The 23853-nt window shown below is 43.0% G+C and overlaps 2 protein-coding genes across 5 annotated transcripts; both read left to right on the top strand.

The window, feature by feature from the left end:
• The first annotated feature begins 160 nt into the window (after nucleotides 1–160).
• parp3 (poly (ADP-ribose) polymerase family, member 3) lies at nucleotides 161–8720 on the top strand. 3 transcript variants are annotated; one of them, XM_064303944.1, is made up of 12 exons: nucleotides 161–371; nucleotides 610–796; nucleotides 1743–1925; nucleotides 2577–2702; nucleotides 3126–3308; nucleotides 3740–3875; nucleotides 4677–4900; nucleotides 5389–5544; nucleotides 5637–5720; nucleotides 5964–6141; nucleotides 6436–6579; nucleotides 6981–8720. In XM_064303944.1, exons 3-12 carry the CDS (start codon nucleotides 1749–1751, stop codon nucleotides 7148–7150), a joined length of 1578 nt encoding a protein of 525 aa, XP_064160014.1. In that variant the 5' UTR covers nucleotides 161–371; nucleotides 610–796; nucleotides 1743–1748; the 3' UTR covers nucleotides 7151–8720. The 3 variants fall into 3 exon arrangements, with proteins under 3 accessions (XP_064160014.1, XP_064160015.1, XP_064160013.1); XM_064303945.1 differs by having other exon boundaries at nucleotides 610–778; XM_064303943.1 differs by lacking the exons at nucleotides 161–371; nucleotides 610–796 and adding an exon at nucleotides 826–976.
• A 649-nt stretch (nucleotides 8721–9369) lies between these two features.
• On the top strand, nucleotides 9370–23837 carry gpr61l (G protein-coupled receptor 61-like). Of its 2 annotated transcripts, XM_064303949.1 has the most exons (3): nucleotides 9370–9802; nucleotides 9936–10024; nucleotides 19959–23837. In XM_064303949.1, exon 3 carries the CDS (start codon nucleotides 20051–20053, stop codon nucleotides 21323–21325), a length of 1275 nt encoding a protein of 424 aa, XP_064160019.1. In that variant the 5' UTR covers nucleotides 9370–9802; nucleotides 9936–10024; nucleotides 19959–20050; the 3' UTR covers nucleotides 21326–23837. The 2 variants fall into 2 exon arrangements, with proteins under 2 accessions (XP_064160019.1, XP_064160020.1); XM_064303950.1 differs by lacking the exon at nucleotides 9936–10024.
• Nucleotides 23838–23853: the final 16 nt, after the last annotated feature.

The following is a 23853-nucleotide window of genomic DNA, read 5'->3' on the forward strand; positions in this document are numbered from 1 at the left end:
CCACGCCTACGTCAAGAAATTTTATAGGATGATGACATTTGGGGCATGCCTTTCGGAAAATGTAAACCTTTCTATTGGACAGATTTCCGGTAACACAAGATGTTGAATAGTAATTGGTTTAACACGATTCTTTGAATCGGAAATATATGCAACATCAATTATATCCCTGAGGAACTTAGTTTGGACACTTGGTTCCAACCGTTCCAGGTACATATTTTACTTTATCATTGCATTAGTGTTTCTGAAGAACGAGCTTTTGAAAAGAAAAGTGCAGGTAGAATATAGCTAATTACAAACGTCTGATTATACTAACGTTTGACACAGCTTTCCTCAATACTTTTTCAATGAATGAAAATAACATCAAATCTGTGGTGAGTATACTATACTAGACACAAAAGTCGGTACACTGATAAAAAACCTGAAAAGTTCAGAGTCCACTTTGGCCATAAATATTGCACCATATATTGATCACCAATAATACATTTTAAGCATTAAGTTGTAAGAGAGTGAGCTTGCGCATCTGAACTCTAATGTAAAAAATGTAAAGTAAAAATGTAACAGTTTCAGTTTAGCCAACGGCAATAGTGATGATGTTGTTTCATTAAAAAGGATCACGAACGATTGGAATGAGAAGGGGTGGGCATCTCAGAAACTGCTCGCGGATTTTCTATCGATCTAAACCAGAAGCTTAGATCATTTTCCCGGAAACATCTTGCACCGCCCACACAGGGAAAGGGGAGCGCCACTGTACTTTACTGTGACAGCGTATACTGCGCGGGTGAGTTCCTATTAAAAAGTAAGTATCTTGGCAAAAGTCATTATCATTTCTACCTATATCTGGCTAGCTAGTTTGTGTCATTGCTTTACTCGACTGTGTGAGGATTTGTTTTCATGTCTGTTCCCCCAAGTTAATTCAACTGGCATATCCAACAGATGCTATAATGACAGCCAATAAATGTTCAGCTACATTTTATGGGTAATTGTTTCGCTAATAAAAAGTATTTGTATTTGCTTTCGTATACAGGCTACGTAATATCATTTATGTTCGCCATGTTTTTTCAGGTCTTCACTGGTACTGTACATTTTGTTAGCTGGGGTACTTGGCTAGTTTTAGCAATAATTTAAGCGAATTACTACGAACCTGCTAGCCATACATTTTGTTTTGCATTAACGTAGTTCATATTTCCATTGTGAATCTAGCCAGTACTTGTAGCATTCGCTAATAGGCATAAAAAGTTGCTAGTTAACTGCAACCTCTCTGTGGGGAAAAAAAAGGAAAGAAAATAAACGTCATCAACGGGGCATGCCTGGGCAGAGATTGCCTCCGAACCAGGAAGTGTAATTGTTCGTTGCCTGGGCGCTCTTGAGTTCTATACCTGCGCTCAGCAGGCCCTTAATGCAAAATAATAATAATAATAATAATAAAGCTGATATGAGCTATTTCGTAAACTTTTCAGCATCTAACAGCTAAATACACCCTACCTATTTTTTGGAAATATATTTAATCTGTTTACAATGTGAAGCTTGGCCAAGTGATGGAAAAGCAGGGGGACTCATTCTGTTGTGATGAAACTAATAATGAGCGGCATAGCTGTATAGCCAGTGTTCCACTGGCCAGGTCTATTACACATATAGCTGAGCAAATATGTTTTTTGTGTGTGTTTGTGTGCGATAAAGTATATTTGTGTGTAGTATATGAATTAATATTAACCAAAGCATTTCTCAATGTGCATCATGTCCAGTTGAATATGGCACCAAAGAGAAGGGCAGCTCAAGCCACTAAGACTGCAGGTAAGAAAATCAAGAAGGAGGAGCCGGAGGCTCCAGAAGATGCATTCCGGTCTGTCAAAGAGGCTTTGAAGGCAGCTGTCCCTCAGGAGAAGGGCAAGAGGAAGGCGGACGTGCACTGTGGCATTGAGGCAGAGGTGAGATTTGACTTTAGTGACTGAGTTTTATTTCATGCCAGTTCTTCGTGGAATTTTAACATCAGAAGTGCTCGGTTGAGATCCTCAGCACTCATCATGGTGTGGTATGTTCTCTCCGTTGGACGGCAGCACGTCTTGCTATTCAAATAAAAGTATGTTACATTTTTTAAAGATATAGTAGAACTGACCAGATTATTCAAAATCTCTGCTGTCCGAGCCCTACCGCCAGGCAATGAGCAGAAAGCATATTGAGAGTAGCTAGGGGGTCAGGTACTCACCACTTACCAAGCAGCATGAAGTGAATATGGCTCTGAAGTCAAATTTGCATATGTTACGCAGAAAACAGAATGTATCTTGGATAGACTCCTAAATGGCAGTGTTTTCTAAAAAGGTTTCAAAATGTCTGTGTTCCATGATGAGGTTTGTTTTATCCCAACCAGAGTCAGATATAAATGTCCAATAAATCTGTGTATGGCAGAAGAACAGTCTGGAGGTCTGTCAGTGGTCTCAGAAAGACACATAAAGAAAAGCCGATGAGGTAGAGTTTGTCATTGTCTGCAGATTGCAGACTTGGGGACAGCACAGTGGATTGATATTGAAGAGGATGTATAGGGCTCGTTTTACTGGATAAAAGTTTTTATATTTCTCCAGGTATTTGAAGATTATGATTGTATGCTGAACCAGACCAACATTGGACACAACAACAACAAGTTCTATATCATCCAGATTTTAGAAAGTGGAAATAAGTTCTATTGCTGGACAAGATGGGGCCGAGTGGTAGGTGACTCACTTTTGCATAATCTGTAATTTAACACATCATTTTTTTAACAATATAAATGATTAAAGCATAATAAAACAAACATAATGTTATATCCATATTTATATCTGACAAACTAATTCAGATGTAACTATCTTGAAAGGAGGTGGGATGATTTAAATTTTTGGGTTGAAAAAAGGAGAAAATTAGTATTGTTTTCCTTCTTTTTGTATTCTCATTCCTTTTTTTCTATTGTAATGATTTAATTCTTATTTTATTCTTTGGTGACAAAGGGAAAAATTTACAAGTGCTGCTATTAAAGCCAGGAAATAATCTCACTTTTTCATCCTGTTTTCAAGTTATGAAACACAAATTATCACTCACATATGCTTTTTACAGAATAAATCAGTCCTAATTGTCCACCCACTGCCATTTTTTTTTAGGGGGAGGTGGGTCAGAATAAAATGTCCTCTCCCTACCCCAGTTCTGATAAAGCAGTGAGTGACTTTGAGAAGAAGTTCAAAGACAAGACTAAGAACAACTGGAGTGACAGGGCCAACTTTGTCTCTCATTCTGGCAAGTACACCCTGATTGAGGTTGATGGAGATGAGGACGCGGAGGTCAAGGTGAGGGGAATTCTGTAGTGTTTTGGTCCAAATGATGAAGACGAGCCATCTTTTAGTGTACTGACAAGAATTAACATTGAAGAACTCCTGTTATGTCTACATTACATTACATTTATTTGGCAGATGCTTTAAGAAATGTAAAATAAGTGCATACCAAAGCTACAAATACATTGTATTTACACAATACCTTAATTGTCCATGTTAAAATGTGTGCAATGTTTACCACCAAAACATTTATTACACCATAACACCCCCCCCCCCCCCTCAAACTCAAGGTGTTATTCCATTGACATTGGATAAGAATTAAGAGGCCTATTGACTTTGTGCACTTTGGTAATGCCCTAAAAGGCTGTGTCATAAAACATAAAATGTGTATTTATTATTTAATTTACAGATATGTGAGTTAGCATTCCTTTTTTCCCCTGCTATAGGTGGACAAGGTTGATGGGAAGGTGGAGGTGGAGAAGAAGGTTCTCCCCTGTACACTGGACAATTCAACGAAGAGGTTAATACAGCTCATCTTCAGCACTGACATGTTCAAAGAGGCCATGGAGGAGATGCATCTGGGTGAGTGACGTTCTGCAGAGTGATGTACATGATTCTCATGTAAGAGTTGTCTTTGGCTGTGGGGCTTTGAGTAAGAAGCATGGGAATTTAGCAATATAAAAAATAAATGATTAGATTGTATTATTGTATTGTTATAATTACTGTTCTTCCATGCAAAAGATCAATGATTGGTCCTGTTTTCTGAAGCATTGAAGCATATGTGGCTTATTAAAATGTGGATATGCTGTTGGTCTAGGTCTCCCATCTCATTTTCTCAGTTTATGTATGTATTTTTGTGGATGAATTTATACTGTCTTTTCTTTTGTGGAAAATGACAAAGACGGCTTGTTTTGAGTGTATATCTTTATGTCTAGTGCCTTATCCTAGTTTACGAGCTGCCCAACATATAGTTTTGGTAGGTGGTCAAGTATGTAACCTCCCACTTTTTGCTTAGTTGCCTTAGAAAGATTTATTGTTGTTCCTTATCTTATTCCTTATCGAAGACCCATACCTCTCTCTGCCTGTCTAGAAAGTATAAAGCCTGTTGAATAAACTGTATACTTTAGAGAAGTACAAAGAACTGCAGACTCTGTATTTCTCTCCATGATATCATGTATTAAAGCTTCTCAACCTTGATTGAAGTCTCTGTGTGGAACTGAGTTATTCCCTGACACTTTCCTTAGTATAGCTTACTGAACAGGGGAAATGAAAATGGATATTTTCATACAGCATATGATTTAGTGAACCTGACTGACCTGGTGTTGTTTCTGTGTGTGTGTGTGTGTGTGTTTTTTTTTTTGCCGTGCTGAACTTGTCCTACAGATGTTAAGAAGATGCCCTTGGGAAAGTTGAGCAAACTGCAGATTGCCAAGGGCTTCGAGGTTCTGGAGGAGATTGAGGAGGCCATGAAGGCGAAGAGCAACAGGGGGCGCCTGGAGGAGCTCTCCTCCAAGTTCTTCACTACCATCCCCCACAACTTTGGCCGGACCCGACCCCCGGTCATCAACGACGCCAGCGTCGTGGAGAAGAAGAAAGAGATGCTGATGGTGAGGCACACAGTCTGCTCGTGCTAGCAGTCCCTGTAATATTGTTGAGAAAACACTATATCTTTGCAAGTCATTTCATGATTTTGTTTTAATTTCTTAAAATCAATGTGCACTTTGTGGTATTGATTCAGTGGCAGCTTTTGATTTGTATTTACCTCTTTGAAGGGTTGACTTGTGTGCATTTTTAACCTGTTTTTACATTTTAATTTCATTTATTTAAAATTTTTTTGTTTAGCAGTTTGACTTGAAGTCTGTGTCCTTTTATTAAAGCAAAGATTTCATAACCCTGGAGCCAAATGATAACAGATGCTATTGCTAATACAAATATTGATATTATAATGATAATAGATGATAATAGATAAAAAAAGGTTTATTTGTAGAGTATCATGTCCTGAGTTGTTGCTGTATTGTTGCTAACTGGGAAATGAAACCTCACCCATCTGGTTGCAGTTTGTGAGGCCTAACCTCAACTTTTTTTCCTCTGGCAGGTTTTGGCTGATATTGAAATTGCCCAGAGCCTCAAAGCTGAGAGCGAGAAGGCTAAGGAGGAGATGGTGGAGGAAGTTCCTAACCCGCTGGATCAGGATTATCAGTCCCTGAAATGTGAACTCAGTTTACTTGGGAAAGGCTCTGAAGAATTCAAGGTACTGCAAAATACATTTCTAAACCAACGTTGTTGTGTTATTGTGGATGATTCAATATTTATATTGTTTTATGTTTTTTTTATCCATGAAAGGTAATAAGTCAGTACCTGAAGGCAACAGCATATAAAGGTGGGCCCACCATTATCGATGTATGGAAAGTAAACCGCGACAAAGAGGTGAGAAGAGCTTTCGGCTGCTGTTTAATTGGTGTAATACATTTAAGATGCATTATGTAAATACTAGAAAGACAAACACCCCAGGTGTGGGAAGTTTTATTGGTATTCCTTTCCTGTTCTGAGATAGTTTGTGTGTGTGCACGTTTATGTGTACCGATGTATTAGAATCTGCACATGGTTGTGTTATGTGTATATGCGCATGCATGTGTGTGTTTATGTGTGCTTGTGTTTCTCGCTCTCCAGGCAGAACGGTTTGCTGAGCATGATCAGCTGGGGAACCGCCGCTTGCTGTGGCATGGCACCAACGTGGCAGTGGTGGCCGCCATTCTGAAGAGCGGGCTGAGGATCATGCCCCATTCTGGCGGCCGTGTGGGCAGGGGCGTCTACTTCGCCTCCGAGAACTGCAAGTCCGCGGGCTACGGTGAGTCACACGAGCAGCACCGCGTCGTGGCAGAAAAGTGGGAAGGGAATGAGAAATGAAGAAATGCTGATCAGCAGCAGGGGCTGATTTTGTTTGGAGTTTCTGCCCTCTGCACGCTCTAGTGATCACATTCCTGCGAGAATAGGTCAAACATGAATAGCCAGTAAGGAACGGTTACTGCATTGTTTCTGGCGCTCATTCTTCCAGTCCCAGGTAAATTATTAAAACTGCGTAAAATAGATGATTAAAGTTTGCATTTATTTATTTATTTGTTTGTTTTCTTGTCCTGTACAGTGAGTACATCAAAACACACTGGAGTGATGTTTCTCAATGAAGTCGCCCTCGGGAAGGAGCACACCATCGTCAGAGATGACTGCTCCCTCGTGACACCACCAGAGGGCTACGACAGTGTGGTCGCTCGTGGGCGAAAGGAACCAGGTAAGACTGAATGCAGGCGTGGTCTCAGAAATACTGACAAATGTGTTCCCATGTCCTGGAGAGAAAAGTCGATTGATCAAAGAAAGCATAGCCCGTCACTAACTGTTGTCAGAACACCATAGTCAATCACTGTTCATAGCTAGGACAAACACTGCCAATCACTTTTTCGTTGCCAGTCAGTTTGTTGCCAGGACACCATAACTAATCACTGTCTGTATTCAGGATACCATAGCCATTCATAAGAATGTGAATTGCCTCGATTATTTCATTTCTTATTTGCTCCTCTATTAACTTGACTGACTTTTTTTGTTGCATAAAACCTATTTTGACTACAGTAGAAATGTATTAAATAACCCAGGTTGTTCTCTTTTAGAGTAATGCAATGCCTCTTTGTATTGCAGACCCCTCCAAGGACATCACCATTACTGTGGATGGTAAGGAAGTGACTGTTCCCCAGGGGCCCGCTATCGAGCAGCCGCAGTATAAGGAGAGCTACTTCGAAAACAGCGAATACCTCGTCTACAAAGAAAGCCAGTGCCGGATCCGGTACCTCCTAGAGATGAAGTTTTAACCGTCGCAGATCATGAAGAGCGAAGAAATGACATGCCTGTCCCCCCTTTACTTTTCTGTTCATATTAGAAGAGCTGTTTTGCCTGTTTTAGTGTAAAATTAGTTCTGACAGCTGACTTCACACTAGTCCCGGATGGCTCTTGTCAAAGAGTTGTCCTCACCCTCTCACAACCCCCCCCCCCCCCCCTCCCTTAGGCCTTTTCCACCTCTGCACTTTACCACCTGTAGCTGCACTTTATCATCTGTGGGGTTTCTCTTGCACTCTGGTGGAACTTGGTTGTTCCTGAAGTGTTTTCTCTACGCCTTCGTACTCCACTTTACTTCATACGGCATTTTACTTCCGCCAAATACTTAGAAAACTTTAGCTTAGTTTCTATAGCACCTGTGCGGCATTTAACTGCGCCCTTCACTTTGGGTGTTCTTACTTGTAATGGGAGGGTGAGACTTTAGAACCTCAATATGGGGAGAGACACTATTATCAGCTATCCCGTGGTTTAAACTTGAGCATAGAATTTAGATGTGGAATGAAGTCCTGTGATTGGTTAATGAAGTCGGTGACTGGTGGCTTCTCTCAGTAGGGCGGTCATGAGGATTCACTCTCCTGTTGTCTGTTCATAGGTACTGTCTATTTTCCACTTGTACATTTCTCACTGAATAGCCTTTCCCATTGTGTAGTCCAGTCTTTTTCAGCCCTGCTAAACATGCAACCACAGCATGTGCTCTTGCTGTTCTTTCAATTGTAACCGCTGTTCAGCTGTTTCTCGTTTTACACCCTTCCTTAAAATCACCCACACTCCACCTTGTAAAGCTCCACACAAAAATGGCCTATGGTATACCAGTCACAGAATGTGTTTAGAATATTACTGATCAAGCATGAGTATCTTTACCTGGATATCATGTTCTTCCAAATTCCTGTCTGTAATAATGGATGAAACAATAATGTGACTAGGTGATTACATTACACATACAATTTATTTCTAACTAATTTAGGCTGTTGCTTATAACAAGGTGACTCTGTTCAGATATATCTGTTTAGGCACTACATTTTGCTATGGTATCTATTATTGTATGAGACAAGATTGTCAGACGTAATGTTTTTTGCACTAGTGCTACCTGCTTTTATAGCCACTGTAATACTCAGTGTACGAAATGAGGAGCTGCTGTCTAGTGTTTTGATAACAGGGTGGATACTATTGCAGCGGTTTGCATTTATTGAAGGCATTTGTATTGCACTTGTATGGGGAGAAAATGTGTGCATGTTTGCAAGGATCTTTCTTGGTTTGAAGTTTCTGTAATGTTCTGTAAGGGAAGCCTGAGGGTCTGCGGTACATGTGCATCCCCTGACATTCGACTTAGCAGTTCAGTGTGAATTCTGTACAGTAGAAAAAATGTATATCTGTGTGCTCAGTAAAGACTTATTTCTGTGGATGTTTACTGTGGCCTTTTTGCAAAGGGTAGTGTTACTGTAACTCTACCAGGAGATGTCAGTACAGAGCCTATGCTTTCTGTTTCAAGCCTTGCGCTTGTGTTCCTGATGCAGATTCAATGAATAAAAAAGAACTTCCACAGCAGAGTGAGAGACAGAGTCTGTTTCATGTCATGGAATGAACTGTGTGCAGAAGCCTGTGAGTGTGTGCATGTGTGTGTGTATGCATGTGTGCGTGCGCATGTGTGTGTGTGTATGCTTGTGTGTGTCTTTACCCTGTGTGTGGGTCTGGGAGGTTAGCATCTGTTCCCTACATATGAAGCTGTATGCCCTCGCATGGCCAATAACAGCCTCAGTGACACAAATACTCTCAATGCATCATTGATTTATCATATGCATACATTTAAACCAGCCCCTGTAGACTCAACAGTGTTTTCTTTGAATATGGGTGTTTTTAAGTACTACATCATGTTTATCACCTCCCAAAAATACTTGCGCCTGAAAGCTACACCTTAACTCTCACTATTTAGAGTAAATCTGAAGGGTTACAATCATGGTTGGCTTGGCCTTTATGTTTTGAAATTGACCAGTCATACATGTTGAATATTGTCAAAAATAACCACCACATCAAAATACAATGGCAATTTTTTCTGCAAATCTGAGCACATGAACAGAAGAACTGTGGAGGCCATCTGCAGTTTGTTCCCTGGCGTGCACTGTAGTGCCCGTGTGCAGTAGGACCCTGGGGACACCAGCTTCTCAGGGGACAGAGGAGCGTGTGTGTGTATTCCAAAGAAGAGCGGGGGGAAAAAAAAGTCAAGGCACACAATGTGTGACAGTCACTGCCATACACAGGGCTGGGGAGAGAGAGGGAGAGGGAGCATCCCTTCTGCTGGTGGGAAATCACCATCAATGCTGTAAGCCATTCCGTGCTGAAAATGCCGTCATCCCTCTGATACTGCCCTGCCCCTTAACGACCACCTCTGCCTGTCTGGAGCAGGCCTGAAAGGTCCCAATGGTAGCACGGATGTCCCGCTCTCGTCCCGTCCCAAACCGGGCCTGCTAGAGTCTGTGGCAGCACCAAAGCGCTGGTTCTGCCTGGCGCAGTACTGACAGGCTGGGTTTACCAGAATGAAGCTCCTCCGGCACTGATTGAACCTCAGCGGGAGAGGAAAGTCGCTGAACGCAGAGGATGGTGCGGGAGCTGCTGCAGGTCCCCTGCCGTTGGTGAGTAGGAGTCAGATTCTATCAGCTCCACCTGCCCAGCTGCAGCTCTGCTCCTCTTATTAACCTGGATTTCACCAGCAAAGGTAATCTGAGAAAGTGTCTTTTTTTAATTTTTTTTAATTTTTTTTTTTAGAACTACGTGAGCAGAGAACTAGATGGTACTGAACCTACGCTTGAGAGTCAGCATCCACAATGATGAACTTGGACCATTCAGACTTCAAAGTAAGACCTGTGTCCTCCACTTATATTTTAAAATATCAGTTCGGTATTTCGTAAGAGTCTGACGGCAGTTAACCTGGTGACTGGAGAAAAGAAAAGTCATTTTGAAACCTGGTCAGAGCCTGACGCCTGACAGATGGCCTGCAAAAAGGGAGAGTGAAGCCAGGGTGAAGAAAATCCATTACCGGGGTTCTCTGTCTCTTGTTGTTCGCTGTTTAAGTCCGTGCGTTTGTTTGTGCTGTAAGACGTCAGAGTAGTGCTCAACAAGCTGAGGAGATTGGCAGGTTCGTCATCAGCTTTAAATAATTGTGTTGCAGCACATGATCATGTCTCTCGTTCTCAAATCTGTCTAAAGATATTTGTGTTGACTGAGGAAGTCGAAGTTATTACAATTTAATTGACAAAGCAAAATCTTTAGTTGTAAACTCCTCTTTGCACAAGTCCATACATTTATGCATTAGAAAGCATGGCTAAATCGTTCTTATGATAAAAACAAATCACACAGTTCAAAGCCATTTGTCATTGTTAGTTTTTTCTATTAGCCATTTACAATTGAGGCATCTGGTAGCGTGTGCATCCGACACTTTAAATGATGACCATACAAAAAGGTGATCATGCAACAACAGCAGGAAGTGCTAGTGGGTGACATACTCATGGTCCAGGTACTACTCCAGAAGAATCGCGCAGTGCTTTCAATCAACAAGCTTAAAGTGCTTTGCAGACAAATCATTAAAAAAAAGACTAGATGATACAAGAGAGAGATCTGGACATATTAGGACGTAGTGGACATGAAAGCCCAGTCATTTAAAAAATGCTCAACAAGTAAATTATAAAAAAACTATTCTGTTGGAAGGAAGGAGAAAGCATCATGAGGAGAAATGTGTGTGCTGACACTGGAGGGGTGGATTGAGAGATTGTGGTGTGGGGGCAGGGAATGGGAGAGAGCGCAGCACAGCGACGCACGAAAGATGACTCACAAGAGACCCCGGCACAGAAACCGTGTTTGTTCCCGAACGTGCGATTGATCACAGAAGGGCAGTGAACCCCAGCCGTTAGAAACAGAGCATTTCACTGGCGCTTTGGGCCATACATACAAAGCGCACCTACAGTACCCATGTACTGCTTGGGCTGTGCGGATGCTTTTGTTGGTCGTCTCCTGTCATCTGTACATACTCTGCCTTGTGTGGGGGCGGATGGGTGGGAGGGAAACACAGAAGCCCAACAAGAGATAAGGGAGCTCCTTGCATGCAGACAATACAGAGGACAAGGGATTTCCATAGTGTTTGTGCTTCTGCCAGGGATAAGTCTAACATCTACTAAAATATATTTCAACTGTTTTTATTTGATTCAAATTACATCCATGTATGTATGGAGTCTCATGATGTTTTCAATGCACTCATTGATTTGTATTATTTTTGTAGTGTATTGTAGTGATGTTACACAATGCCTGTGTCAGACCGCATGTAAAGTACTGTCTGCAGTTCTGGCACCAAACTATTAAAAAGGTGCAGAAGCTCTTGGGGGAAAAAAACTGAACAGCAACAGCATTAACTCCAGGCATGACATGTTGTTATGTATTGACTCCAGGTATGACATGTTAAGAATATTAGGTTTTTGTAATGAAAGTTATGGAGAGTTAAGGAATTAATACTTAATTTATTCAGGCTTAGGAAAGGTCCTTTGAGGTGTTCAGGCCCAGGATTCATGCAGTGCTGGATGCACTCTAGTCTGTATTTCAATGGCAAGTTTAGATAGTCTGAATGGCTTGTTCTAGTCATTATGCATTGTAGTGTTCTTATTTGTGCAGGTCTATAAATAGGCCAGCCCATAACGGTGGCTTATCAAATACACCGTGCAAATTGATTACTTTAATTTATCCATATTAAATTAGCTACATTAAAGTAATTGCTGTCTAAATTTTCAGCCTGTATCATAGGCAGGATGATATGTTTTGGAATAATCCCCAGAGATTATCGTGAATTTTATTTTCAATTTGGTTTTAATGAGTCACTTTTGATGGGCAGCCTAGTGAAGGTGCACAGAACGGCACATGAGGACAGCCTTACATAACCATACCCTGGCTCTGAATGGCTTTGTGCCTTACATTTTAATTCACAAAGATTGAGCTGCTGATCTGCATTGAGCTGGAAAGTACATACTGGGGGACGGGGACATTCTAAACATTTAAATTAATTGAAATAAAACAATTCAAAAGATGGAACAGATAGCAAAAATCTTCCCTAAATAATTGTCATGGTTTTGGCTGATGCCACCATTTCTTTTCCTTTCTGCGCCTTTTCTTCAGTTATTACGGCCATTGGTTTTTTTATGCACCTTTTCTTCAGTTATTACGGTATTGAGTTGATTGAATTATACACGTGCAAATTTCCTTTTACTATTTGCACCTGTTGGTGTTCTATTTAAACCCTGAGCAAGCCGATAAGCTTTGCTTCAGTGTCACTTATGTTGCACGAGAGCTGGTATTCTGTCAAGCAAGGTAAAGGTAAAGGTAAAGGTAAAGGTAAAGGTAAAGGTAAAGGTAAAGGTAAAGGTAAAGGTAAAGGTAAAGGTAAAGGTAAAGGTAAAGGTAAAGGTAAAGGTAAAGGTAAAGGTAAAGGTAAAGGTAAAGGTAAAGGTAAAGGTAAAGGTAAAGGTAAAGGTAAAGGTAAAGGTAAAGGTAAAGGTAAAGGTAAAGGTAAAGGTAAAGGTAAAGGTAAAGGTAAAGGTAAAGGTAAAGGTAAAGGATTGAGCTGCGATATTGGATTGTTGTGGCTATAAAATTAGCACAACAGTCTTTAGCTTTTTTAGATTGCTGGCAACAAGTTAGTGCCACAATCTAAGCTCAGTATTCTTTCTTTAGGGTTTTACTTTTTCAGCCTCGGTTCGAGGTCTGTTTTCTTTGAGTTGCCCCGTTTTCTGCTCCGGCAGTTTTGTTTTATTTTCATACTCCTTAAGCCTTAGTTCTTTTTTACCCAGTACGTGGGTTGTGTAGAGCTTTTCTTTGGGATACTCTCCCTAAGGAGTATTGTTTTCCTTTCCCTTGTCTCTTGAGACTTTGTGGCTATTTTACCTCTGGTTAATAGCTTAAAGAACCCCCTGTTCAGTCGCGGTTGGTCTCCCAAAACTCCAACTCCCTCACAGTACACTGAAGCCACAAAATGGATGTACCAGCAACTCCAACGGGTTTAGAACAGGCTGTTGCAGCTCAACAGGCTGCCCTAACCGCCCATGATAGGGGCATTCAGATATTACATTCCCAACAAGCAACCTCTTATGAACGGCAGGGGGAAATGCTTGAACGCCTGCACCGTCAGGAAGAAAGTTTGCGCAGCCAGGAGAATGCACTGCGTGAGCTTGCTGACAGTGTTCGCCAACTGGCTTGCGCATTAAACCCCACAGTTCCACAAGCACCTTCCTTTCCCCCGACCCCAGAGCCGATGGTATCAGTCATTGTCCGCGAACCTAAACTGCAGCTTCCCCTGCGGTATGATGGAGAATCAGGGAGATGCAGGGGTTTTTTAGCGCAATGTACGATATTTTTTAGAGCTCAACCATCACGTTTCACTACAGAAGATTCACGGGTGTCTTTTATTTTATCCCTGCTAACAGGGACAGCCCTTGCATGGGCTGAGCCGCTCATCCGCTCACAAGCCCCTGTAATGAACACGTCTGGAGGTTTAATGGCAGAAATGGCGTCGGTCTTTGATCACGATATTAGCGGAGAAGAAGCAGCTACAAGGCTAACACGCATTCGTCAGGGAGAGAACAGTGTTGCAGCCTTTTCTGTTACGTTTCGTTCATTGGCTGGTGAAACGGGTTGGCCAGAGGCTCCGCTCATGACGTTATTTAAGAATGCGCTCTCAGCCAGTGAGAGACGCTTTAGCAACTCTTGAGTCCCCGGCCACATTGGATGCTTTGGTAAGGACGGCTGTCAGGATTGATAACCGAGTGCGGGAACGTGAGCGAGAGCGAAGTGAGAGGAGGAACCGTTCCCTCCCATATGTTGCCTCTTTTCCGGGTAAACCTGCAGTTTTGGCTCCCCCATTAGGCTCTCTGAGCCATGACGAACCGATGCAGATAGATAGCTCCACCCTACGCAATGTGCGTGAACAAAGGCAGCGCAGCGAATGGTGTCGGTATTGCAGACAGAAGGGACACACTAAGAATGATTGCCCTAAGCTGGGGGGAAACGGGAGGCCTCACTAGGTGAAAGAAAGGTCCCAGTGAGGCGTAACCCATCAGCCTTTCGAACCGTTTTATCTGTAGAGCTATCCTGGAATAATCAATTAGTTAAAACTGACGCCTTTTTAGATTCAGGCGCAGTTGACTGTTTTGTGGATTCAAACTGGGCTAGTGAACTTGGATTGCCTGTGGTTCTCCTTTCACGGCCTCGCCACATTACAGCTCTTGACGGTCGCCCGCTGGGCACCGGATTGGTTAAAAAAATTACCGACCCTGTCTGCATGCGTGTCCCTTTTGGTGGTCATTTGGAGCGAGTCAGGCTCTTCCTGGTTGATTCACCAGCCTATCCACTTGTTTTAGGCCATTCGTGGCTGATGAAACACAAACCGCACATTAACTGGGGAAATAAGAAAAATACAGTGATTCAGTGGGGTCCCCAGTGTGTCAAACATTGCTTACAGAGGTCATCACAAACTCCTAATGGTCATGGTTTGCAAAGAGAGACTAATTTGGCTTGGGACGATGAGGAAGAGGGGTTTCCGTCCAGCCCTATTGCGCCATCCCCACCTTCTGAGGACAGACAGGAGAGTTTGGATTGGGATTCGCGGTTCGACTGGGATCCTCCGGTTGACGACTTATCCCTAGGGGAGTTAACGGAACCAGAGACTATCTCTGACTCCATGCCCCACTCTCCTGCTAGTTCAGAGAATACCAGTATGGTGGGTGCGCTCGAATTTCCATTGCCACCTAATGTACCAGCCGATTACGCAAATCTCGCTGAGGTATTCAGCAAACAAAGGGCTACCACCTTGCCACCTCACAGACCATACGATTGTGCCATTAACTTACATCCTGGCACAGTACCGCCTCGCGGTTCCTTATATTCCTTATCAGCTCCAGAAAGTACAGCTATGAAGGAATACATCCAAGAGGCGTTAGCTAACAGTTTTATCCGACCATCCACTTCGCCGGCGGGGGCAGGGTTTTTCTTTGTAAAGAAAAAAGACGGTGGGCTGAGACCCTGTATTGATTATAGAGGACTGAACAATATCACCATTAAAAACCGCTATCCACTGCCCCTCATGAACTCAGCTTTCGAACGCCTCCAGGATGCGTCAGTTTTCACGAAACTCGACCTCCGTAACGCTTATAATTTAGTGCGTATACGTGAGGGAGACGAATGGAAAACTGCTTTCAATACGCACAACGGCCACTTTGAATATCGGGTCATGCCATTCGGTCTCACTAACGCCCCCTCGGTCTTTCAGGCATTTGTGAATGACGTGCTCCGAGAGATGCTGGAGAAATTTGTGTTTGTTTATTTAGACGACATTTTAATATTTTCTGCCAATCTTTCGGAGCACGTTAGACATGTTAGACAGGTTTTAAAATGTCTCTTGGACGCCCAGCTATTCGTAAAGGCAGAGAAATGTAAGTTTCATGCCAAATCCGTTTCTTTCCTGGGGTTCATTGTGACAGAGGGGAAGGTACAAATGGACCCAGAGAAAGTTTCCGCGGTCATGAATTGGCCTACCCCAGAATCGGTCAAACAAGTTCAGCGATTTTTGGGGTTCGCTAATTTTTATAGGCGTTTTATACGTAATTTTAGTTCAGTGGTTGCGCCAATTACCGCACTGACAAAGAAAAATACCCCTTCACGCTTTGAGTGGACGCCCAAAGCTGAGGCTGCTTTTACGGAGTTGAAGAGGAGGTTCAGTTCGGAGCCCATCCTGATAACCCCTAACCCTTCACTCCCGTTTGTGGTAGAGGTGGATGCCTCGGAGCTTGGGGTAGGGGCAATTTTATCACAACGTTCTCCCCAAGATCAAAAAATGCACCCCTGTGCTTATTTTTCTCAGTCACTTTCTCCGGCTGAGAGAAATTATGACGTCGGGGACCGGGAACTTTTGGCGGTTAAGCTGGCTCTAGAGGAGTGGCGGCACTGGTTAGAGGGAGCTGAACACCCTTTCACAGTGTGGACCGACCACAAAAATCTAGAGTATATTCAGAACGCAAAGCGGCGCAATTCGCGGCAAGCTCGCTGGTCGCTTTTCTTCTCTCGTTTTAACTTTCTACTAACATATCGCCCAGGTTCAAAAAACATCAAGCCTGACGCACTCTCCCGGATTTTCGATCACTCTGACAGTGACCACTTCTCTGAGCCCATTGTTCCTACCACCCAGATTTTGGCCCCAGTTATGTGGGACATTGAGTCTGTGGTGCGGAGGGCTCAACGACTGGAGCCGGATCCAGGTGGGGGACCCCTTAACTGTCTTTTTGTGCCATCCAAGGTACGTGCCCAGGTGCTGCAGTGGGGACATTTCTCCCATCTTACTGGGCATCCTGGCATCCACAGGTTTAAGGATTTCCTGGCCAGGCGGTTTTGGTGGCCTGGGATGGAAAGGGATGTTCGGGAATTTATTTCCGCTTGTTCGGTCTGTGCCCGCAACAAAGGTTCTCAGCTCCAACCCTCTGGGCTTTTACGCCCTTTGCCCGTCCCGAGTCGTCCATGGAGCCACGTTGCCTTAGATTTTATCACCGGTCTGCCGGCTTCTGATGGCAACACAGTTATCCTGGTTGTGGTGGACAGGTTTTCTAAGGCAGCCCATTTCATTGCGCTGCCTAAATTGCCATCCGCACCAGAGACTGCACGGCTGGTAGTCGACCACGTCTTCAGACTGCATGGTCTGCCTCAAGACGTGGTGTCTGATCGGGGGCCTCAATTTGCCTCTCGGTTTTGGCGGTCATTTTGTTCTCTTTTGGGTGCGTCCGTCAGTCTCTCGTCGGGATTCCACCCGGAGACTAATGGACAGACGGAACGTACCAACCAGACGCTAGAGAACACTCTTCGTTGTCTGGCTTCCTCCAACCCGACATCGTGGAGCCGTCATCTCGCGTGGGCGGAGTATGCCCATAATACGCTGCGTAACGCGTCCACGGGGCTCTCACCATTTGAGGCTCAGTTTGGATTCCAACCTCCTCTGTTCCCAGAACTGGAGAAGAACAACGAGGTGCCGTCTGCTGGGTTCTTTGTTCGGCGATGTCGGGCCACGTGGAGGAGAGTCCGTGCGTCCCTCCTGCGCTCCTCGGCCAAACAGAAGGGACTTGCCGACAGGCATCGCCGTCCGGCACCCTCCTATCGGGTGGGTCAACGGGTTTGGTTATCTACCCGTGACCTTCCTTTACGAGTTGAATCTCGTAAACTCGCCCCTCGGTTTGTGGGCCCTTTTAAGGTCGTGCGTAAAATCAACCCGGTCACGGTTCGCTTGCAGCTCCCTCGTTCCATGAAAATCCACCCGACGTTTCATGTCTCTCGCCTCAAGCCGGTTCTCGTGAGCGCATTGGCTCCGGCGGATGAACCGCCACCTCCGCCTCGGCTCATTGATGGGGAGCCGGTATATACAGTACGCCGCATTCTGGCTGAGAGACGAGTGGGGCGAGGTGTTCAGTTCCTTATTGACTGGGAGGGCTATGGCCCTGAGGAACGCTGTTGGGTCCCCTCTAGAGACATTCTGGACCCTGAGCTTATTCATGACTTCCGCAGGCGTGGTTCAGAGGGCCCGTCTGGGGCCGGCCCTTAGAGGGGGGGTCCTGTCATGGTTTTGGCTGATGCCACCATTTCTTTTCCTTCCTGCGCCTTTTCTTCAGTTATTACGGCCATTGGTTTTTTCATGCACCTTTTCTTCAGTTATTACGGTATTGAGTTGATTGAATTATACACGTGCAAATTTCCTTTTACTATTTGCACCTGTTGGTGTTCTATTTAAACCCTGAGCAAGCCGATAAGCTTTGCTTCAGTGTCACTTATGTTGCACGAGAGCCGGTATTCTGTCAAGCGAGGTAAAGGTAAAGGTATAGGATTGAGCTGCGATATTGGATTGTTGTGGCTATAAAATTAGCACAACAGTCTTTAGCTTTTTTAGATTGTTGGCAACAAGTTAGTGCCACAATCTAAGCTCAGTATTCTTTCTTTAGGGTTTTACTTTTTCAGCCTCGGTTCGAGGTCTGTTTTCTTTGAGTTGCCCCGTTTTCTGCTCCGGCAGTTTTGTTTTATTTTCATACTCCTTAAGCCTTAGTTCTTTTTTACCCAGTACGTGGGTTGTGTAGAGCTTTTCTTTGGGATACTCTCCCTAAGGAGTATTGTTTTCCTTTCCCTTGTCTCTTGAGACTTTGTGGCTATTTTACCTCTGGTTAATAGCTTAAAGAACCCCCTGTTCAGTCGCGGTTGGTCTCCCAAAACTCCAACTCCCTCACAATAATTTAATTTAATTCTGTAGTTTTTCTACATTTTCTGTAGTTTGATCAATGTAGCATGTTGGGCTTTCCACAGTGTTCATTTTTAAGAATATATAATGCATCTTTCAAGAACTAGATAAGAAATTACAATTGTGGTTGTCTATGATATATGCATATGATATTATATAATTAATGCTGTTTGAATTGGATCAAAACTTTCAGTCTCGTTGTGTTCACTGATGCCAGCAAAAGAATGCATTTGAATAAATGTGTCAGTGTGGAGACATCTTCAGGTCACTTGACAGTCCTTGCAAATCTCGCAGAGACACTCGTACTGCACATAGGCCCAGATAAATCATACAGATGTGATGCAAAAAGTAAACAGGTGGCCTGGCTATTCCAGTAAACTGCAGTTTTACTGGCTGGCGTCAGTGCGGCTTGTGTGGGAATGAGCTGGGTTTAGCAGAGCTACATACATTGTTTTCCTGTTTTATCTCCAGTACACACAAGGAATAGAGGTGCTTTGAGGTGATTTATGGGCATCGTTGTTATTCTGTTTCACCGGCAACACAGGAGTGGGTGGAAATGGGGTTCCTCGTCCTTGAACTACAGTTTACAGTGCACATTAAATCAAACAATTTATTACAAAATGTGTCCAGTTTGTTCCAAGAAGAAGTATGACTACTAAGTACTGTATATCAACTCATTAATAGTCTTAAAGGTTTGGTTGTTCTTGTGAGTTGGAAAAATACTGTAACTGGGAAACGTCCATTTGCCAATCTCACAATGGCTCTAATCCAACAATTAACATGATAAACAGTGAGTTGATATCTTTGATAATGTCTTTAATCTTTCCTTGCTGTCAAACAGTTGTTTATTGACTGAAAGGCATTTAAAATGTAGGGCCTACATGAAGCGACATGAACTGTTAGATAAAAGCCAATATTTTGCATATATGCTATTGTACCTGACCTAATTCTTTGATTGTTAATTGTCTGCCAAAATAAGAGTCCAATAAATATGACGGTTACAGAGGACTTGCAGAGCCAGTTTCCCTCTAGTGCCCTTTAGGCTGACAGTTTCTTTGAAGGATTTCAGGTATGACGCACAGAACATAATCAATGCAGCCATGCTGAAATGAGTGTCAGAGAGAGGAGACCTTTTCTCTACATGTGATGAGACAGAAATGTGGATGAAAATGGAATGCAGACATGTTCATTTGTGACACCCAAAAAAATGTGAGTTGGTTATCGCTGACTGAAAACCTAGAATGTTTTAGATATCACCCAGAGGCTTAACAGTCACACTTTACAATTATGAAAAGACAAGTCCTGCTATCCCAATTATGTGAATCACTGCAAGTGATAATATAAAATGAAAAATAACATTTACAATGAAAAAAGCCAAAGTGATTTCTTGAAATCAACCACCCAACAAGAGAAGAACAAGTCCAATATACAAGATTGTGGGTAGTTTTTTTCATACCCATAAAGTAATGCTTATTATTATTTCTTTGCAGGAATACATAATGTATATTGCTGGAATGTGATGATTTCTATCTGAAGAAAGAAAGAGTCCAGGATGCTACCTCTCAAGAGTTCCTTGTGAGAAATGGATGGATCAGGTCCCATGTTGAACCTTGTGAGCAACCGTTCTTTGCACAATATCTCATCTGGCCTGTTGGGGCCCAAACCCACAAGTCCTGGCGTACAGCCGGGCGTTTTCACACAGTCCCAGATCAAGGACCTGGTGGGGATGTTCTTTATGGTGAGCCTCAATGCAGTGGCCCTCCTGGCCAATACGGCAGTGATGGTGGCCATTGTAAAGGCCCCACACCTAAGGAAGTTTGCTTTTGTGTGCCACCTGTGTGTGGTGGACCTGCTGTGTGCCGTGCTGCTGATGCCCCTGGCCATGGTAACAGGCTCTCCCTTCTTCAGTGCTGTGGTGTTCACCGTGCTGGAGTGCCAGGTCTACATCTTCCTCACCGTCTTCCTCATCTGCGCTTCCATCCTCACCATCATGGCCATCAGCGTGGAGAGATACTACTATATTGTGCACCCCATGAGGTATGAGGTCAAGATGACGCTCAACCTGGCCATTGCCGTGGTGATCTTCATATGGGTCAAGTCCATCCTGCTGGCTCTGGTGACCCTGTTTGGCTGGCCACCATATGGGAACCAGAGCTCGATCAGTGCAGCCCACTGTTCCTTGCACTGGAGCCACAGTAACCTCCGGAAGTCCTTTGCTGTCCTCTTCAGCGTGGTGTGCTTTCTGGTTCCGTCCCTTGTGATCTTTGTGGTTTACTGCAACGTCTACAAGGTGGCCCGGATGGCGGCCAGACAGCACATCCCTGTGCCTACCTGGACCACGAGCCCCAAGCACCGCTCGGACTCCATCAACAGCCAGACTACCATCATCACCACCCGGACCCTGCCCCAGAGGATGTCCCCGGAGAGGATCTTTGGAGGCGGGAAAGCGGCCCTCACCCTTATCCTCATTGTAGGCCAGTTCCTGTTGTGCTGGCTGCCTTACTTTTCCTTTCACCTGCACCTTTCGCTTGGGGATTCACCCCAGAGCCCTGGAGACTTGGAGGAGGTGGTCACCTGGCTGGCCTACTCCTCTTTTGCCGTCAACCCGTTTTTCTACGGGCTCCTGAACCGACAGATCCGCGAGGAGCTTTGCAAGCTGAGGAGGTGCTACTCCACCCGGCCCCAGGAGCTGGGAAACTCCAGCCATGAGGGCTCCATCCAGGAAAACTTCCTCCAGTTCCTGCAGCGAACAAGCTGCACGGCAGAGACCCGCTCCAGCTGTGTCCAGTCCAGCCCCAGGAACACTCTGGACCAGGGCGTCCGCATTCCCGGGCAGATCCCAGAGGAGTTCAGTTAGCCCTCCTCAAGCACCGTGTCTTACTGAAAGCCTCATGGCTTCAAGGTGCCAGTCAATTCTTATTCTGCATGCAGCATTATCCTTCTATACAGGGTGCAATACATTGCCATTTATATTGTATCAGTAGAGTTTGTGTCTTATCACTGAAGCAACAATGGCAACATTCCACCGGATGGATACTATGAAGTTTACATGCATTACATCTGTTAGTATTCCATTACCCCTGCCATCATTCAGCACGTGCTCTTGGAAAAGACACATGAGCAATTGAAGATTTGATGTAACCAATATGGATCTCTGGCTATTGCTGATATAATGAAACAATTACTAGAATGTAACACATATTAACACTTTTTTGTTCATGTTCATATTCCAGAGGATATGAGAATACAGTGAGGGGGAATTGTATAACAATTCATGTTCAAATGACATTTTCAATTAAATCATATAATTAGATTTGTATCTTCATCCAATCCTGTTGTCTTCAATTAGTGTGATTAGATTGAATGCTGAGTGTGAAGTATTGTGCAGATGAAAAGCATACGTATTTCTGCATTCCCTGAGGGTGGGTCACAGAGGCAAGGAAAAATTCTACTGAACAAATTGGGCCATAATGTGGAAAGGAGAAAGACTTGGACTAAATAGAATAGCATAATGGTCACAGATTCAATTTAATAAAACTGAATTAAAAAAATTATTATCTTACCAGTAATAACAATAACAAAACTGTTGATACTGCTACTATTAATACTACTACTACCATTATTATTATTATTATTATTATTATTATTATTGTGTTGCAGTTCAAATTGTCATTGTTCAAAGATGAAAAAGATATCTATAATTAAAATTTGTAGATACAAAGTACGTAATACTAAAACTTGTGGACAGATATTTCTGAACAACTCGAGCATGTATTATAATATCAAATCCCTTGACACAGATATTTTAAGATGAAAATTAAAATTATTTTGAACAGCAGAACTAGATGTGTATTTTCTCACTTTTTAGGAGTTTTTGCTACCATTTGTCAGAAAATGTTCTTTGTTATTAAACTATATACAATACGAGGAAATACTGAATTTGGCACTGGGACAGACGTTCTTCGAAAAATATGTTTCTCATGTTTGCACTTTTTTGCACATTTGTTTAAATGTATACAAGTCTGAAACGTATAATTGAAATGTATTATTGTTTATAAATGTTTTATATTTAACGAACCTGAATGATTGAACAAGTACCTGAAGATAATGCAAGCAATGTCTATCCAACATAGTGCCAGCTTGTATGTTTTGTTTTCCAATAAAGAAATTCAAATTACTTTGAAAACAGACCTACTGTTTTTTAAATTTCACATCAGTATCACTAGCCCCTAATCCCCCAGCAAGACCCATTTCTCTATTGTGACTGAGCTGGTCTTTTGACTTTTTAATAGGCTTGGAAGTATAATTCCACATGGACTTACTCATAGTCATTCTGAATAGCCTCGGAAAAGCCCCATGGGAGTTTTGCTGCTTCTACACTAAACCAGACCAGTTGAGAGATCATTGCTGAAATATCACCTGAAATTATCTGTTGAAACTGTTCCATTGGCAAATGAATGTCCATACAGATAAAACGTCATCCAAAATAAGGTTGCTATACCCTCAAACATCTGGCAAATATGCACTGTGTTGTATGTATGTATGTGTATATATATTCAAATCTGAATGAATGTTAGCATATTCCTCTTTATGCCAGGAGGTGTTGGTTGATATTGTCATGGAAATGCTATTAGACAGAAACACGCAGGCTACTTGCATAGCAACAAGGTGCCTTTCTCTTGGATCTTTGATTTGCGAGACTGAACCTCTGACATGTCTGGTTTTAATGCATCACTAATAATCCCTGAGTCATTAGCATATTAATTATGGTATTCCCATCTGTGAGCACAGTAGTGACAGGCCGTACAGCAGACGTCTTCTGTGTCGTGATGCAGATTAGCATGATGATGTACTGTATATTCAGTGAAAACCCATGAAGCTGAAAGGGCACATAGATGCAGATTTCCTTCATGATTTATATCCATCTGTCTGTTCTCTTGGGATATTTCTTATCTATGTGAGAGATGACATCATTGATTGATTCACACAGATCAGCTGCACCAAATGGTAAAGGCTTCAAAGGACACATTTCTGGCAGTGGGTGGTTCATCTTTCCTGCCAAACCTTTTCTCATTGATGCGGTTCTGCACCCAATGGCGTGGAATCATATCTGACCCATGCATCTCTGGGGCTTCAGCTAACCTGAATCAGAAGTAATAAGTAATAGGTTACAAATGGAATTTCAAGGCTGTCTTATTTTGTTAAAATATTCAATTAATTTTATTATCATCTTCTGGACAGAATTTACATTTTTAAATGCAATTCTGACTATCCTTGGGAAGCGATAGAAGGCTTATTTTCAAGGCACCAGGACTTTACAAAACACCCATGATTGGGTTATAGACTTTGTGTGTGTTTGGTTAGTCCAGGCGAACTCTTTTTAGT

The sequence above is a fragment of the Anguilla rostrata genome, chromosome 13, assembly GCF_018555375.3.
Source record: "Anguilla rostrata isolate EN2019 chromosome 13, ASM1855537v3, whole genome shotgun sequence".
Classification (NCBI taxonomy): Eukaryota; Metazoa; Chordata; class Actinopteri; order Anguilliformes; family Anguillidae; genus Anguilla; species Anguilla rostrata.